The sequence below is a fragment of the Musca domestica genome, unplaced genomic scaffold (genome assembly GCF_030504385.1).
Source record: "Musca domestica strain aabys unplaced genomic scaffold, Musca_domestica.polishedcontigs.V.1.1 17, whole genome shotgun sequence".
NCBI classification, from domain to species: Eukaryota; Metazoa; Arthropoda; class Insecta; order Diptera; family Muscidae; genus Musca; species Musca domestica.
This window is the reverse complement of record NW_026712230.1, coordinates 7,437,934-7,458,330: the sequence shown is the minus strand read 5'-3', so window position 1 is coordinate 7,458,330 and position 20,397 is coordinate 7,437,934. Positions and strand designations below refer to the sequence as shown.

Below are 20,397 nucleotides of genomic sequence, written 5' to 3'. Positions count from 1 at the left end.
GAGATAGACCCATAGTTCCTTTTGATGATCTTCATAGAATCACATTCTGAGTCGATTTATGCTTGTCTGTCTGTCTGTTTGCTTGTCCTCCTGTCTATCCATATATTTTTGTAAACAAAGTACAGATCGCATTTACAGATTTGTACAGATATTGCACAAATCATTTGTTTGGCTCAAGGACGAACCCTGTTGAAATTGGTGATATTCAGTCAAAATTTGGATATATCTCCCATATATATCTTCGTCCGATTTGTGCCCCAAACGTGTAATATCAGCCCAAAAAATATGGAAATTTGCATATACGAATAAATTAGGCCTGGAAATAAGTATGCCAAATTTTATCGAAATCGTTTCAGATATAGCTATATCTCCCATATATATTATATTATCCGATTTAATATTTTTGTCCTCCGCAGCCGTAATATGCATTCTGTAACAACAATATCGTAAATCGTCCGATTTACCTTTTATTATGCACCAAACGTGTGATATTAGCCCAAATGGGATGCAATTTGGGACTTACAACCAAATTAAGCATAGAAACAATTAAGTCAAATTTGGTAAAAATCGGTTCAAGTATAGATATAGCTCCCATATATATTTTTCATCCGATGTGGTTAATTTTTATACCCTCTACCTTGGAAAGGAGGGTATATTAACCATGTCATTCCGTTTGTAACATCCCTAAATATTCATCGTAGACTACATAAAGAATATATATTCATAATCAGCATCAAATTGTAAGTCGATTTAACGATGTCAATCTGTCTCTCTGTCCGTCTGTTTGTTGAAATCACCACACAGCCCACATCATTTGACGTCAAAATAATAGAGCGTCAAAATTTTGCAGAATAATTTGTATTGTGCCTAAGATGGTTGGTATTGAGATATATCGGTGCACATTTTGGTATTTCTTGTCATAAAAATTAAGTATCTCTCAAATAAATATTTTAAAATAACAGTCAACTTATTTTTTGAACACTGGATTTTAGTTAGTCTTGATTTCTTGGAGAAATCTCTATAAAATCCTTAGTTTTATCATGGTTCAGATTTTCGACCATCGCCTGGTAGGCATTTTGGTCCACCCTAACGTCAATACATTTTAAATTATTTCTGTAAATTGCTGAGCAGCTGGGTGGTTTGTGGCTACTACATAGTATTTTGTAAAAAGGAACAACAACAACAATAAATACACTCAATGTGAGTTAAAGCAATATCAACATTGACGGAAGGAAAGTACTTATCATCAATGCCCACGTGTATCTAATCAACTACATACATATTTACATATGCGATACACACGAAAATACGAATACATGTGCATATTTACACCATTTGTTCTGCAGAATATAATTCACATCTGGTCAGTTGTTAGTGCGGATTCTCATACATGTCAAGTAGTTTTTGTTGGGGGTGGTAAACTTTAATAAATAAGTCGTAGCCAATTGATTATTGTTGTTTATTATTATTTTCTATTTTGTTAACCAAAATTCGTTGTATTTTGAATGTATCCGTTGGGATGAAATTTCCCATTGAAATTTACTGGCAATTTTGTTAGATTCATTCTAATGGCATCAGAGGGTATATACGCAGCAAAAAAATGCGAACAAATATGAATCAATAAAAGTTCACGTAAACAAAAACCTTCTGCACTTCCATTAGCTGGAAAACCAGTGAAGAAAGGATCATACCAACTGTGAATCTATTCCTAATGTATATTATGGCTTTAGAGAAGTTATAATTAGAACTCAGTAGGAATCACGGTATAGAAGATACATTCAACTCTTAATCAATTTCCACCAAATTTGATAAAGTCATTTGTACCCCTCGTACCAAGTAACATTGGTATGGAGTGTATGATATAACTTCGATAAGGATTATATTAAACAAATCAAAACCGTTATATGTGGGTTAAACGACATCATGGACCATCTTCGAATTTGACCTGCCTGCAGACAAAAGACTGATCTGTGTAAAATTTTAGCTTTCTACCCTAATTCGTTTTGACTCTAGCGAGATTACATCATACGGACGGACCGGGCTAATGCTGATCAAGAATATATACAGGGTTAGATGAAAAACTGCAACCAACTTCAGACTGCTGTCATTTCTAAGCCACCAACAGCTGTTAAAATTATTCCAGTGACAACTTATATTGGTCACAAGCGTACAAAAGCGTTTTGGTGAGAATTTTCCAGAAAAAAAGTTATTCGTGATAGAATTCAAGCGTGTATTTGGCTGGAAAACTACAAGTGACTATCGTTAGAGCACTCCAGCATTTAAATGTGAATAAATCTTTTGTTTCTCGTACCATCGATTGTTACCGTGATACTGGTAGCGTAGCCCAATGTCAAGGAAGTGGACGGTAGAGAACAGCAACATCAGCAGAAATGGTTCAAAAAGTAAAAAAGCGACTTCATCGAAATCCGCGTCGCAGTGACCGAAAAATGGCTCGTGAGCTGAACATATCGCAATATTCCATTCGGCAAATATTGAAAAATGAGCTCGGGGTAAAGCCATTGAAATTGAAAAAAGTGCAAGAGCTTACACGCTTGGCCGAAAGTGATGAACTGCCAAATTAGGTTTTCTCCGATGAGAAAACAAAGCAAACATTTTGCCGCAGACCTTGGACATTCCAAGAATGGTTACAAAATGAGGTTCCTCGCTTCATTTCCAGCGTACAATGGCCACCAAAATTTCCGGATACCAATCCGTTGGACAATTGTGTCTGGAGTATTTTGGAAAGCAAGGTTGGCATTAAAAAATACCAAAGTTTCGATCACCTGGGCTAAAATACCACAGAGCAACATTCGGGCAGCATGTGACGGTTTCATTGGACTTTGAAGGCCATAATTCGTGCCAAAGGTGACCAGTTCGAACAAATCTAAACTTATTCTAAAATTTGATGCTATCTCCGATATTTTTTGCTTTAATTCAATAAAATTAAAAAAATATATATAAAAATTGTAGCGTTTGACTTTTTTGCAGTTTTTTTTATCTGAATTTATTATTTCGATGAGTTACAAATGGAAGGACGAACTTAATATACTATCCATGCTATATATGGTTGAGGGTATAAAAACAAGTAAAAAAGGATTAAGTTCCGGAATTGGAAGGTATTTGTAAATTAAAAAAAATCCGTTGAAAAATACTGCTATAATCATCAAAATACCAAGTATCGAGAAGGAGGTACCGTTATATGAGGGCTATACGAAGACGTAGACCTGTAGATCCATTGGGAACTTCAAGTACGAAATTTGAAACAATTTACAGAAAATTCGGGTTAGAATTTCGACTTAAAGACCCAAAAAACCTCAAATATATCCATACAGTTATATGGAGGTTATACCAAAACGTGGTAGTCCTGTAGATTATAGCAAAGTCCGGCAGAACTAACACAATTCTGAACAAGTAAAAAAGTCATCGATTATTTAAAAATATTTTGACTTTTGTTATGATTATTCAAATGTTCAACCCCTTATGCAGTAGGTTCCGAAAGAATGGGCCAATATTGGCCATTTCGTGTCGGACCTGAATAAATATTATATAAATATTGCGACGTGCTAGGTTTGGACTGTGTTGTGTTGATGGAAATACTGGGATTTACCAAGTCTTGAATGGAATCGAATGTCAATTTCGCTTTTTATGAGCTTCATGGATATTCCAAATTTTAAGCCTTTGTGGGGAAGTCCAGAATGGGTGGACCGATATATCCCATCTTCACAATTTGTTGTTAGCGGAAATAATGGAATTTGTGAAATATAAAGAGAACCTGATGCTTATTTCGGATTTTATAAACGTTTTGGTTATTCAAAACGTTGACCCTTTGTGGGGGAGGTACCAGAAGGAATGGTTCGATCTCTACCGTTTTTTTTAACAGATCCTGCGTTTATAGAAATATTTAGATGTGCCAAGTCTAAATGGAATCCGATTTTAATTTCGCGTTTTATGAGATTTATGGATATTCAAGATTTCGACCTCTTGTGGGAGAGGCACTTGATGGAATGGAGCTATATTGTCCATTTGTGCACCTTACCTAGAACTGACGCAAATATTTGGATTTGCAAAGTTGGAGAAAAACCGGATTATTGCTTCTCTTTCTGTGCAGAAAAATTTTTTTTGAAAATTTCGACCTTGTGTGGTGGAGGTACCAGAAGGAGTGGACCGATATATTCCATCTTAACACCAGGCCTTGGGTTAATATAGATATAGGGATGTGTGAAATTTGAAGACAATCGGACTCTTACATCACATTGTATGAGAGTTGTAATTATGTAGCCGAAAGTGTGAACCGATATTGTCCATTTTCGCCCCAGACCTTGCACTGATATTGCAAATAGTAGGATTTGCAAAGTTGGAGCAAAATGGGATTGTAGTTTCTCTTTTTGTGCAAAAAATATATATTTTGAACATTTCGACCTTTGGTTAATATAATTCAGACCTTGGGTTAATATAAATATTGGGATGTGTGAAATTTTAAGACAATCGGACTCCTACATCACATTTTATGAGAGTTGTAATTATTCAAAATTTTGACCATTTGTGGGGGAGGTATTTGATGGAGAGGACCGATATTGTCCATTTTCACACCTGACATAGCACTGACGCAAATATTACGATTTGCAAAGTTGGAACCAAATCGGATTGTCCTTTCTCTTTCTATGCAAAAATTATATATTTTGAAAATTTCGACTTTTTGTGGGGAGGTACCAGAAGGAGTGGACCGATATTGCCCATCTCCGAACTCGATCTAAGTTTGACAAAAATATTACGATGTACCAAGTTTAGACCAAATCGGATACTCCCTTCGAGAGTTATCGTGCGCACCAGCCAGTCAAACAAACGGACGGACAGACATCGCTAAATCGACTCCAAATGTTCTGAAACGGAATTGGTCCAAAGAGACCTAGAGTCTAAAACCGTTATTTCGACTAGGCACGTTTTGACAGCATCAAATGATATATACCCTCTGTAGCCATATGGCTGATGGTATAATAAAATTTTATCAACCTACTTCATTTTGTTCCAAAGCTAGAGTGATTTCCACAGACCGACATCACTAAATCGACATAGAATTGTATGAGTTCGGGAAAACCATTATCTCAAATAGCATATGAAACTGAAACATAACATAGATGATATTTTTATGTGCCTACCCCAACCTGATGTATTAAAATTTGCATTCCGTTCAGTACTGTTCTTTATGTCTACATAAAAATATGCATTACTAACATGTTTCATTTTCTATATTTGTAATAATTTCTAATTCCCTTCCTTTTGCAGATGGTCATATGGCATTCTATTGTATGAAATTGCGACACTGGGTGCAACACCATATCCCTCGATACCAACAAATCGTTTGTTACATTTGCTCAAAACCGGATATCGCATGGAGAAACCTAAAAATTGCGGTCAAAATTTGTAAGTATAAGTATTGTATTTAAAACAAGTAAAATAGTATCAGTCGGTTTTGCCGACAGATGTATACCCTCAGCCTTGAGTTACGAACGTGACAGATTTGGACTATATCGACTACTTCTTGTACTTTATATGAGGTATGTGCACCTTTTCGGAAAATGGAAATATGCCTCAGGTAACAGATACAGCGGACCGAAGTATTCCATTTTCACACTTCATCTAATACAGATAAAATACATCATCCTAGTTTGAATAGAATCGGATGATAATTTTGCGTTTTATGAACTTCATGGATACTCATAATTTTGACCTTTTGTGGGGGAGGTACCAGAAGGAGTGGACCGATATATCCCATCTTCACACCAGATCTTGAGTTAGTAGAAATAATGGGACGTGTGTAATATGAAGAGAACTGGATGTTTATTTCGGATTCTTTGGAATGGAATCGTGTTCAAGTGTTTTAAGAGCGTGATGAATATTCAAAATTTCGACCTTTTGTGGGGGAGGTACTTGATGGAGTGGACCTATGTTATCCATTTTTGCACCTGACCTAGAACTGATGTAAATATCAGGATTTGCAAAGTTGGAACAAAATCGGATTATCGATTCTCTTTCTGTGCAGAAAATATTTTTTTATATATTTTATTTTTTTGAAAATCTTGATCATTTGTGTGGGAGGTACCAGAAGGAGTGGACCGATATATCCCATCTTAACACCAGACCTTGGGTTAATATAAATATTAAGATGTGTGAAATTTGAAGACAATCGGACTCTTACATCACATATTATGAGAGTTGTAATTATTCAAAATTTTGACCATTTGTGGGGGAGGTACTTGATGGAGTGGACCGATATTGTCCATTTTCACACTTGACCTAACACTTACGCAAATATTGAGATTTGCAAAGTTGGGGCAAAATCGGTTTATCGCTTCTCTTTCTGTGCAAAAAATACATTTTTTGAAAATTTCGACCTTTTGTGGGGGAGGTACCAGAAGGAGTGGACCGATATTGTCCATTTTTACACTTGACCTAGCACTTACGCAAATATTGAGATTTGCAAAGTTTGAGCAAAATCGGATTATCGTTTCTCTTTCTGTGCAAAAAATATATATTTGTTAAAATTTCGACCATTTGTGGGGGAGGTACCAGAAGGAATGGACCGATATATTCCATCTTAACACCAGACCTTGGGCTAATATAAATATTGGCATGTGTGAAATTTGAAGACAATCGGACTCTTACATCACATATTATGAGAGTTGTAATTATTCAAAATTTTGACCATTTGTGGGGGAGGTACTTGATGGAGTGGACCGATATTGTCCATTTTCACACTTGACCTAACACTGACGCAAATATTAAGATTTGCAAAGTTGGGGCAAAATCGGTTTATCGCTTCTCTTTCTGTGCAAAAAATAAATTTTTTGAAAATTTCGACCTTTTGTGGGGGAGGTACCAGAAGGAGTGGACCGATATTGCCCATCTCCGAACTCGATCTAAGTTTGACAAAAATATTACGATGTATCAAGTTTGGACCAAATCGGATACTCCCTTCAAGAGTTATCGTGCGCACCAGCCAGACAGACAGACAGACGGACGGACGGACGGACGGGCGGACATCGGTAGATCGACTCCAAATGTTCTGAAACGGATTTGGTCCCAAGAGACCTAGGGTCTAAAACCGTTATTTCGACTAGGCACGTTTTGACCGTATCAAATGATATATACCCTCTGTAGCCATATGGCTGAGGGTATAAAAAGAATTAAACTAATTTAGGAAGCAGCTGTTTCTTTATATAAAGTATGAAACTCTGTCATTTTCATTATTAATTGATTAAAATAATGTTAAATTAAATGTGAGTGTTTTTTTAATATTTATTGAGCAAGAGTTATGACACTGTTTTTTAATTTTTGAATATATATTTCCGAAGTCAAAGTATGTATTAATAATTAACAATTATTAAAACTTACTTACATGTTAGAAGTGTGAGAACAACTTGGCTGATTAATTTATTAATTCTTATTTTTGTACTTTATTACGATTGTTTTTCCACCTTTAAACTGACTTTCACAAACTGAACTGACGTTTTAATATTAGTTCCCTCCATATTTAAACAAATACAAATCTGAATACTGGCTACCACTATTCTTAAAAGACGGTTACTTTAATAATATTGTGGCGTTACAGTCGATATTTGTTACGATATTTGATATTACTATTTGTTTTAAATATACACTTTGACTGTAGCATACGTTAAGGAGCTTCCAAAAAATAATCCCTGTATGATTGAGTCCAATTAAACATTTAAAATTGTAAGTTTATTTTCGCAACACTGTACATTCGAATAGAGGAATTTTAAGACATTTTATAACGGTAAAAATTTAATGTTGATGGCAAACAACCTTACAAACAAACCATTTATTCGTAGCAACATAGAATTGACATTGAGGCATGTTCAAGGTCGACATTTTTTGGTCTTTTAATTTAAATTAAAATTTTAAATTAATTTAAATTAAGAAAAAAATAAATAAATAATAATAAAAATGAAACTAATTTATGAACAGCTGTTTCTTTCTAATTGTATTAATTGATAAAACTAATGGTAAATATGTGTGTGTTTTTTTTATACCCTCAGCCATATGGCTACAGAGGGTATATATCATTAGATAATTATTTAGCAAGAATTATGATACAGTTATTTGTTTTTTGAATATATATTTCCGAAGGCAACATAAGTCTTAATAATTAACAATTATTTAAAAAAAATTACTAACATGTTAGATGTTTGACAACACCTTGCACTGATTTATTAATTTTTTCTTGTCTTACACTTTATAGCGCTTTTCACTTTTAAAAGGACTTTCACAAACTAAACTGACGCTTTAACATCAGTTCCCTCCATATTTAAACAAATATAAATATGAATACAATGGTTACCATTTTTCTTAGATGACGGTTACTTCTTTAAGCTTGAATAATAAAAATGAAATCTATAATTGTTGATATTGTTCACTAGGTGGCGTTAGATTCGATGTTGTATTATGTTATCGTATAAACATTATATAGGCAATATTGGTGATCACAAGTATAAGGAATTCAAAAGTTGTAAACCCATGAATTCATATGACCTACTACGAGGGACGTTTCGAAAAAATCAGACAATATTGCCAATTTAATATCTGACCTAATAACATGCCAGATTTGGACTATGTCGACTTCTTCCTGCTTTTTATAAAAATGTTCGATAATTTTTGGAAAATGGTGAAAAGTGCTGAGGTGCCAGATATAGTGGACTAAAGTATTCCACTTTACCTTATTCTGATACAGACATTTCAAATTTTAAATTAAAACGATAATCCAAATTCTAACCTTTTGTGGGAGGTACCAGAAGGAGTGGAAATATAAATTCCCTGCTCAAATCAAATCTCTGGTTTAGAGAAATGTTTATCAAGTTTAAAAAATTTCACTGACTCTATTCACAAATTTTAAGAGATTTTATTATTGAAAATTGTGACCCTTTATGGGCGAGGTCCCTGAAGAGGTGTGCGGATATATATCGATCTCGATAAAAAAAGTTTGAGGAATCGGAAGCATATTTTGAGTTTTATGTTCGGTTTGGTTATTAAAAATGTTGACCCTTTGTGGGGAGGTACTAACCGGGATGGGCTGATATATGTTATCTTAACATCAGATCGTTCATTACTAAAAATATTGGAATGTGTGAAGTTTGAAGAGAATCAGATGCTTATTTCAAAGTTTATGAGCATTTTTCTTGTTCAAAATTGTGAACCTTTGTGGGGGAGGTACCACAAGTAGTGGTTCGTTTTATATATTCTTCATATCAGATCTTGTGGTGGTAGAAATATTGGCGTGTGCCGAGTTTGAATGGGATCGGATGCATATTTCGCGTTTTATAAGCTTAATAAGTATTCAAAATTTTGACCCGTTGTGGGGGAAGTACCAGACGGAATGGTCCGATCTCCACCATCTTTACAACAGATCTTTTACTGATGTGTGAAATTTGAAGGGAGTCGGATGTTAATTTCGTGTTTTATGATCCTTATGACCATTCAAAATGTTGACCCTTCGTGGGGGAGGTACCAGAAGGAGCGGACCTATATTGTCTTTTTTCGCACCTGACCTAGCATTGATGCAAATATTCGGATATGCAAAGGTGGAGCAAAATCGGATTACCCATTCACTTTCTGTGCAAAAAAAAAATATATATTTTTGAAAATTTCGACCTTTTGTGGGGGAGGTGCCAGAAGGAGTGAACTGATATATTCCATCGGACATATATATCACATTTTATAAAAGGTATAATTATTCAAAATTTTGACCCTTTGTGTGGGAGGTACCTGATGGAGTGGACCGATATTGTTCATTTTCGTACTTGACCTAGCACTGTTGAAAATATTAAGATTCGCAAAGTTCGAGCAAAATCGGATTATCCTTTCTCTCTCTGTGCAATAAATTAGTTTCTTTGAAAATTTTGACATTTTGTGTGGGAGGTACCAGAAGGAGTAGACCGATATTGCCCATCTCCGAACTCGATCTAAGTTTGACAAAAATATTACGATGTACCAAGTTTGGATCAAATCGGATACTCCCTTCGAGAGTTATCGTGCGCACCAGCCAGACAGACAGACAGACAGACAGACAGACGGACGGACGGACGGACATCGGTAGATCGACTCCAAATGTTCTGAAACGGATTTGGTCCAAAGGGACCAAGGGTCTAAAACCGTTATTTCGACTAGGCACGTTTTGGCCGTATCAAATGATATATACCCTCTGTAGCCATATGGTTGAGGGTATAAAAATAAAGTGTGTGATATATGGGGTCATACCAAAAAGTCTACATATTTAGACAACTTTTTATTACAAGGATTGTTATCTGTTGCAAGTCTTAAATGCCAAATTTGAAAAAAATCCGTGGTAAATGTGACAAGGATTATCAAAACACCTAATATCTGTGGGTACCATTACATGGCGGATATAGGAAAACATAGACCTAGATATTCAATGTTCTGCCAATGGAGCGAAAACCCACTAAGAAACCAGTAAAGAAAGTACTAAAGTCGGGCGGGGCCGACTTTATGATACCCTACACCACTTTGGTAATTTAGTAGAGCTCCACGGAGAATTCAATCATACACGCTATGATTATAATTATAATTTTAAGTTCAAAGGACCAAATATGCCGAAGCATTTGTATCTTTTAAATTCGGACTTGTATTGCCCATTTGATGCAAAATTAATTTCAAATCAGATAAAAATATATATGGGAGCTATATCCAAATCTGAACCGATCTCGAAAAAATGTTGCAAATATATTTCTGAGCTGTGTATAATATATTTCCTGAAATATCGTTGTTACGGAGTGCATATTACGGCTGTGGGTAACAAATATGACAAATCGGATGAACAATATATATGGGAGCTATAACTGTATCTGAACCTATCTTCACCAAATTTGACATACTACCTTCTAGACTCAATTCGGTCGTAAATGTCAAATTCCAACCCATTTGGACAAATATTAGACGTTTGATGCACAATAAAAGGTAAATCGGACGAAGTTATATATGGGAGCTATATCCAAATCTGAACCGATCTCGATAAAATTTAGCAAAGGTATTTCTGAGCTGCATTTGATTTATTTCCCCAAATATTGTTGTTACAGACTGCATATTACGGCTGCGGAGGACAAAAATAACAAATCGGATGAACAATATATATGGGAGCTATAGCTATATCTGAACAGATTTCGATCAAATTTGGCATACTTATTTTCAGGTTGTATATGCAAAATTCCATGCATTTCGGGCTAATATTAAACGTTTGGTGCACAATAAAAGGCAAATCGGACGAAGATATATATGGGAGCTATATCTAAATTTTTACCGATTATCTCCAATTTCCTTGGGCCAAACAAATGTTGTTTGGAAAATTTAATCTCAATCGGATAATAAATGCGACCTGCATTTTGTTCACAAGAATACATGGACAGACGGACGGACGGACAGACGGACTGACATGCATAAATCAACTCAGAAAGTGATTCTATGGAGATCCTCAAAAGTAACTATGGGTCTACCTCGTTTCCTTCTCCATGTTACAAACAAATGCACAAAGACATAATACCCTTACCACTATGTGGTGTAGGGTATAACAAATACCAATTTTCAAACGAATCCGTGTATAATGTGATGTAATGTAATATGAAAATACCGAATATCGGAGGTCATATGGGAGCTATACAACCTGTCTGTCTATTGAAACCACGATATTGAGATGTAATTTGATGTAGAGATTTGAAATTTGGCACAACATTTTATTCTGTCTAGGACGTTTGGTATTGATACCGAATTGTTTCAATAAGGCAGTACATTGTGTTCGCAATAAAGCGAACCATTCAACAGCCCACTTAGCAAGACTGCTCTATCTCAATAATCAATAAAGCTGCGAAGCATACTATAACTATAACACATTATAGTAAAGCTTTATTTCGCATTTCAGTCCTGTCCATACCTATAAAAGCTTAAATTTATTTAATTTTCTCTTTTTAGCGTTAAGCATTTGGAACTTAATAATATGGAAATATTTTATATCAGATCAATAAAGAACCATTTGTTGTTACAATAATTGAAAATTTAAGAAACAATATAAAAATTTAGATATTAATAATCAATAAAAATTTCTCTTTAACTATATATTTGTTATAATTAGTTGATTTAATTTTGAACCTATTAAAAATAAAAATGCTTTGTTATGTTCCTTTCTATAAATGTAAAAGTATCATTTGCGAAAGGTGAAAATGCTATACTAGCAAGTGCGCGTTATTTCGTCAGCGAAACATAGCCCCATATGACGGTATCTCCCGACTCGGTACTTTGATGAATTTAGCCACATTTTTTCCATGGATTTGTCTATGTTATGTCCACGTTTTCGTATAGCCCCCATATAATGGAACCTCCGGATATTCAGTATTCAGATGATTTTTACAATATTTTTCCACGGATTTGTCTAAAAATTGATATTTGTTGGTTATAATGGGTTCTAGCTCTGGCGGCAGAACATTGAAAATTTAGGTCCACGTTTTCCTTTAGCGCGCATATAACGATAACCGCTGATAATCGGTATTTTGATAATCCTAGTCACAATTACACACGAAACTGTTTCAAATTTGTTAATTTAAGAAGATTTGATAGCTGATTGTCTATGAAGGTTTCCGTTTTGGTATGACCTCCAAACAACGGCCTCACCCACTTTATGGTTTTCTGAAAAGTTTAACAGCGTTTGAAGTGGAATACGTTTGAATTCAGATACTTTTATATAAAAATGTTTTCTTTACCCAAAGTTAGAGGGTTTTATTTGTTATTTGTTTTTAAATATATATTTTTCAACGAAATTATTTAAAAATCTGCAAATTCTTTCTGTTGGTGGAGGGTATTCAAAGTTCGGCCCGGCCGAAATTACTGCTTTTTCACTTGTCAGTACTCAAAATGCACAATTTGTTCAGTTTAACAAAAACTTTTAATCAAATCTTCATAGTTTTCAGACTTTCAAGATACCAAAAAGAATTAAAAAACTTTTAATTTGGTGATTATCGTGGAAGATGTTAGTAAAACCATTGAATAATTATAACTTTATAAAATGTGATGTGACAGCCCGATTTACTTCAAATTACACACATCACAATATTTTCCGTTGTGAAGATTGAATATATGGGTCCACTCCTTCTGGTACCTTCTCCACAAAGGGTAAAAATTTTGAATATTTATGAAGCTCATAAAACGCGAAATTAACATCCGATTCCATTCAGACTTGATACATCTCAATATTTCCATCAACACAAGATCTGTTATAAAGATGGTAGAGATAGGACTATTTCTTCTGGTGCCTTCCCCACATAAGGTTCAAGATTTTGAAACCAAAACGCTCAAAGAACGCGAAAGAAGCACCCAACTCTCTTCGAATTTCACACATACAAACTTTTTTGCTGACACAAGATCTGTTGTGAAGATGATATATATCTGTGAACCCCTTCTGGTACTTCACTCACAAAGAGTCACAATTTTCTATATTTTATCTTTCATAACTTGCGAAACAAGTCATCGATTCTTTACAATTTGATATATCTAAATATTTCTCTCAACCACAAACCCGAGATTTATTTAGAATTTACGATTTTGCATAAACTTTGATATAAATGATCGATTTTATTGTATTTTGCCCATAGCAATGTTTTTACCTGTATAAGATAAAGTATGAAAATGGAATACTTCGGTCGTCTATATCTGGTACCTCACGCAAATTTTAATATTTTCTACAAATTATCATATATCTATCTATAAAAGAGGAAAATGTTTGTACGTTTGTTTGTTTGTTTGTTTGTTTGTTTGTTTGTAATTTATGGACTTGAAAACCGCTGAATAGATTTTCCTGAAAATGTCCATATATACTGCAACATCGCCTGAAAGTAACATAGACTATATACATTTTTGAATTTCCACTTGGAACTGGAGATATAGCATCAGAATCGGAGGTACCTCCCAAAAATTTAGATTTTATATGCACATATCTATTGATTGGTTGAAGATACAGTCTCCAAATTTGGAATACGTAACGGAATTTGGAACAAAAATAAGTTTGCCAAATTATATTGTAATCGGTTCAGATTTGGATATAGCTCCCATATATATTTTCGACCGATTTCAAGCATTTGATGCACCAAACACGCTATGTATCCCCAATTTCAATGAAATTTGAAACGTGTGATAGATTTTATCTAAAAAATTGATTTCCCAAATTATATTGAAATCGGTTCAGATTTGGATATAGCTCCCATATACATTTTCGGCCGATTTCATGTATTTGGTGTACCAAACATGACATGTATTTCCAATTGTAATGAAATTTAAAATAAGTAACGCTCAGATGTGATTATAGCTACCAAATATATACTCAGCCGATTTCACATATTTGATGAACCCAAAGCGAAAGAGACAAAATCTGGCACCAGCAAAAATTGCCAAATTATATTGAGATCAGTTGAGGTTTGGATATAGCTAACATATATATTTCGGCCGATTTCATACATATTATGCACCAAACACGATATATATGACCGATTCCAATGAAATTCAGAATGTGTGGTGGAATTTGGTTATAATAATAAATGTGATAAATTAATTAGAAATTGGTTAAGATTTGGATATAGCTCCCATATATATATTCTCGGCCGATTTCACATATTTGACGCACCAATTTCAATGAATTATGAAAGGTGTGGCGGAGTTTTGTGTAAAAGTAATTTTTTTAAATTTATATTTAAATCGGATCAGATTGGGATATGATTTTAATAAGAACCATTGACCCACAACGCCTTAGGCTAACACTAAAAAACAACACAACAATTTATTTGAAATACGCTTATTACGGCGAAGTATGTTGCTATCTCGAATTCACTAATTGCGATAGAAAAACCACTTTACTTAAAAAATTGCAGTTTCCTGCACGCTTGGTATTTGCTATGAAATAAATAAATCCAAAGGACAAACCCTTCGTGTATGCATGTCATGTTACTGCGTTTGTAATGATTTTGTTTATTAACGCATTAAATTAGTACAATATTTTTTTTTTTTTAATTTTTAAATTTGTTTTTCTTTATCCAACATATATTCGTAAATAAAATTTTGAATGCATATAAAATCAAAAGGGGTAGCGAAGCGCACCGGGTTCAGCTAGTTTTGTATAAAGTTAAGGAAGTAATCGATATACTTCAAAGCTGGCATACCATATTTATTTAGGTCCGATACGAAATGGACAAAATTGACCGATTCCATTCCTACTCCATAGAGGATCAACAATTTGAATAATCATAACATAAGTCAAAATATATGTAAACAATCGAACATTATGTGTTCGTGTATTTGTTGCAAATTTTGCATATGGAATTTGAAGTTCACATATGGGGTTTTAAATATCCGCATGTGTGTCCAATACTTGAATTTCGGGTTATATATACACAGATTTTAAGGTTACGATTTCATTTAACAGTTTGGGCTTATTTCCATTAGTGATAGAATTTGTTATTGCCTATAAGGTCAGTCTACTTTGTTAACAAATATTTATTCAATTAACATGTATTTCGAAGAAAAACACAATGGCATCATTAATTACGTAATTATCATTGAATGTTCACTTAAATCAAAACCACAAATCTGAAATAATTGCACCGACTTAATTTCGAACATATATATGCGTATTTACGTGTGTGTCTCTCCGCTGTTAAAAATTGCAGGAAATATATGAAAGAAACTCATTACATTGTGCAAAACATACAAGTAAGGAAAGGTCAAGAGTCGGGCGGGACAAACTGTATGATACACTACACCACTATGCGTATATAGTAGATCTCCCGTAGCAAAAAAACTATGAACCTTATTTGAATGTGTATCATGGGCTTAGAGTAGTCACAATTTGGGGTCTATATCCAACTCTGAATCGATTTTCAACAAATTTGACGTAGGCTTTTGTACCAAATAACATTAAAAAATATTTATTGGAGCAATAGATATACCGGACCGAGTTTCACCAAATGGAAAAATTCGGCTGAATATGAAAAATTCTTTTCAATTTGGGTTGATTTTACATATATGGTGGACAATAACATGAATTCGAATAAAGATGTACATCGAAGCTATAAAAAACTGAACCGATCTCGATAAAATTTGGAAAGGTACAGATACAGGCCAGAAACTGTATCTGCAATCTGGTACCAATTATTATTCTTGTGGAGTGCATATTGCGAATGTTTGGAGTACATGCTTCTAGGCTGAATTGGAAGGATGTGCCACAATTCATTTGATTTGGATTGATATTAACCATTTGGTGCACAATAAATCTGAAATCGCATAAAATTATATATGGGAGTTATATCCAAACCGGAATCGATCTTAATAAAATTTGGTGGAGGTATTTCTGGGCTGTATCTGTAAATTATATCTGTAAATATTGCGAATGTGAGGTAGTTAAAACCCAAAATCGGATAAAACATATATAAGAGAGCTATAGCTATATCTGAGCCGATTTTCACCATATTTGAAATTGGAAGAATTCAGTCGGAATTCAGTTAATCTGGGCAATAAACAATGAAATCGGTTTATAAACCTGAAATCGGATTAAGGATATATATATATATATGGGAGCTACATCCAAATCTGAACCGATCTTGATCAATTTTGGCAGATGTATTTCTGGGCTGTATCTATTATCTGGTACCAAATATCATTCTTGCGGAGTGCATATTGCAAATGTGAGGGACTCGAGCCACCAATTCGAGCCACCAATGAAACATATATATGGAAGCTATAGCTATATGTGAACTGATTTTCATCAAATTTTCTAGGATGAATTCAGTCGGATGCGCCAAAATTCAAGTTATTTGGACTGATATTAGCCATTTGGAGCACAATTAACCCGAAATCGGACGAAAGTATATATGATAGCTATATATAAATTGGAACCGATTCTCACCAATTTCAATAGGGTTCGTCCTTGGGTCAAATAAATATTGTTTGGAGAATTTCATTTCAATCGGATAATAAATGCGACCTGTATTTTGTTCATAAAAATACATGAACAGGCGGGCGGACGAACGGACTGACATACATAAATCGACGATCTATGAAGATCCTCAAAAGTAACTATGGGTCTATCTCGCTCCCTTCTCTATGTTACAAACAAATGCACAAAGACATAATACCCTTACAATTATGTGGTGTAGGGTATAAAAATAATTACAGCAGATTATGAAGGTAGAGCTAAAAAAGAAGACACGTGATAGAAAACTAACGCAGCACCCAACAACGGCAACTTAAAAAATTAACAAGTAAGAAAGCTGTTAAGTTCGTCCGTGTTGAGCTTTTAATATCCTCTACCATTTGGAAGGAACTTAAAAAATTTCAAAAAAAAAATCCGAAATCTGACTCTTAAATATATGGGGGCTATACGAAGACGTGGACCTGCATACAATTTTTTCCATAGGTTGTAGTACCCATTAATATCTTCCAATACAAAATTTGAAACGATTCCGGTGAATAATGTTGCTGAAATCATCAAAATACCGAATATCGGGAGGTACCATTATATGGGGGCTATACGAAAACGTGAACCTTCTATCTCAATTCGTTCGAAAGATAGCGTGATTGCAACAGACAGACAGACATCTTCTTGGAATTTTACGCTGATTCAAAATATATATACATTTTGAAGGGTTTATTATGAATATGAATATTTCGAGGAGTTACAAACGGAATGACAAAGCTAATATACCCTCCATAGAATGGTGAGGGGTATAAAAACAGGCAGAACCGCTTTCGTATCACCGTGGTCCATTGTGGTTAGGGTTTCAAAAAATAATGATTGCCAAAAATTAATTAGGAACTCATTATTAGATAATTAAAGTATTTGCTTTGATTTAGAATCACCTGACCATCTTTCAAATATGATCTGCTTCAGGCAATCAAATTAAATTCTACAAAAGAAATACAATTTTTCTTTAATCAAGCACCTCACAGAGAAGTAAATAACCAGCTGCATGAATCATTTCGATTCTGTTCAACTATTATGGCGTCGTATTGTAAATTTCTCTCTTTACTTATTTTTTGAGCAAATATTATTTATTCCTCTTGTTCATTTTTTTCCTTCTTTGCAGCTATGATTTAATGTACTCCTGCTGGAACAGCACACCAAATGAAAGACCAACTTTTACTGAAATCGTAAAAAAGTTAAACGCAATGCTGACTGAACAACAGACAATAGCTGAACCACAAGCACAAACAGTTTATCCTTCACAAGGTCTAGCTGAAGGAAAAATCCCATTCAACGACGATGACAATAGAGAAGAGGATAACGACAATAGCTCGCGACAATGGCGTGATAATAATGCCGGCGAATTGGAGAAGCGAGAGAGGTAAGTTAACAAGGAAAACATTTACTAATGAGCTAATATATGAATTTAGCTGGGATATAATATTTCAAATATACTTACACCCTTGCTTACGAACGAACGTGAGCGTGTTGGAATGTACACAAGTTGGTAATACAGAATATGTGTGTGTATGTTATTTTTGTACGAGTGAAATTAATACGAACATGTGCTTAAAAAATTAATGGAAATGAATTTCAGACATTATTACCATCTTCGCCTTCCGAACGGAGTGGGGGGAGGGGTATACACAGGAAAACTTGTAAAACAAATTTTTATCCTTGGAGTTTTCATAATATTGAAAAGCCATATAACATAAGGCAGAAGACAAAAATTAAAGAACGATCGTCGGATTTTTGTTTTAGAAAAAACTCAAAAAGTGTAAAAGTTGACTTTTGTTTTCGAATCCGTATGCCTAATAGGATTCGTTATATTTCTGGTTTAAAAACACATTTTTTTGAATTCCTTAGGTTTGTAATGAATTGAACAGAATGGTGCAACATGAACACTGCCCCCCACACCTCCACTTCTGGTGCGATCCTTCTTCAAAACGTTGTAACCATTGAAACGTCGTAGACTTCAATTTTTATTGAGCTTCATAAAATCCGCCATCTCATCAATTTTACATCGCCGTCCGTTGTGGCTGAATTGCAAGACTGTATCGTTATCCGGAATTGGAACAGCAACATGTGTCGTTAGGTGCTGCGGCAATGGTTGCTGTTCACGAGACTGAAAAAGAGACTGTAATCTCGCTACCGTATTAGACCGGATCAATTCCTAAAATTCACCCATCCTCTGCATCCATTAAATCGCATCTTTGGTGGATGATGTTTTGACAAACCAAACAGAATGGTCCGGGATTTTTGCTCAATCCCGGCTATGACTAAAAGAATTCGAAGCAGACATTCCGGGATGTATTGCTCGCATAACAGAAAAATTAACAAACACTAACATGCACACACTGAGTCATCCCGCTGCTCAGGTTTCGTGTTTTGTTTCACAGTCAATCATTTTCAGTTTGGTCTATAATTTATAAAATGATCGTCTTACAATCGAACAACGCTTGAATTTTATTATCAAAATGCGTGCTCTGTTTAGAAAGAACCTCGCACGATTCTTCCATTTTATTGTCTATAGCGAAGAAGGTCATTTTTGGCTCAATGGGTGAATATCAGCCAGGAGCTACCACTGATGCACACCAATCTCACGGCAGCGGGTTCTACGACACCGGATTGACCCGAAACAACAACACTCCAATTTCGGCCATCGGCTGCCAACCCAGTGTTTGTTTATTTTTCTGTATTGGGAGCAACACATCCCGGAATGCTTGCTCCGGATTCTTTTGGTCCGTGCCGGGCTTGAGGAAAACCCCGGACCATGGTTCTGTACGGTTTGCCAAAACACTATCCAGCATAGATCAGTCTCGGTGCGATGTAATGGATGCAGAGGATGGGGGCATTTTAGGAATTGTTCCGGTTTAACCCGATTGCGAGACTATAGCGATAGGAACTATATTGCATCGTGCTGTACCAACGTAGTCCCCAGTGAGTCCCCGACCTCGTCGTCAACTTTCGAGTCGTCGTCGGAGTATGGAACTCCCCCGCAGTCTCCAGAACAGCAACCTTTACCGCAGCACCTAACGCCACATAATGCTATTCCAATTCCGGACAATACATCATTCTTGCAATTCAATTGCAGCAGACTCCGAGGTAAAATTGATGAGATAGTGGATTTTATGAATCGGAGAAATAATAAGATCGCAGCGGTGCATGAAACCAAGCTCAATGAAAATTGTAGCTTACAACGTTGCAATGGTTACAACGTATTGAGGAAAGATCGCACCAGAAGTGGAGGTGGGGGATTAGCGTTCCTGTTACACCATTCGGTTCAATACAGACCTATCTCGCTTGAGCTAGTCTCTACTGACCCATACATGGAATGTATGGGGGTTGCAGTCAAGTGTTGAACTGCCGAGGTA

The 20,397-nt window shown here is 35.0% G+C and overlaps 1 protein-coding gene across 2 annotated transcripts in view; it reads left to right on the top strand.

Moving 5' to 3' along the window:
- The window catches only part of LOC131800519 (tyrosine-protein kinase receptor torso-like), a 181,979-nt gene that overhangs the window by 135,475 nt on the left and 26,107 nt on the right, over nt 1-20,397 (top strand). For both annotated transcript variants that reach the window (XM_059120452.1, XM_059120451.1), the window contains exons 15-16: nt 5,284-5,421; nt 18,147-18,404. In XM_059120452.1, coding sequence (XP_058976435.1) covers nt 5,284-5,421; nt 18,147-18,404 — 396 coding nt within the window. The remainder of the gene's footprint in view (nt 1-5,283; nt 5,422-18,146; nt 18,405-20,397) is intronic.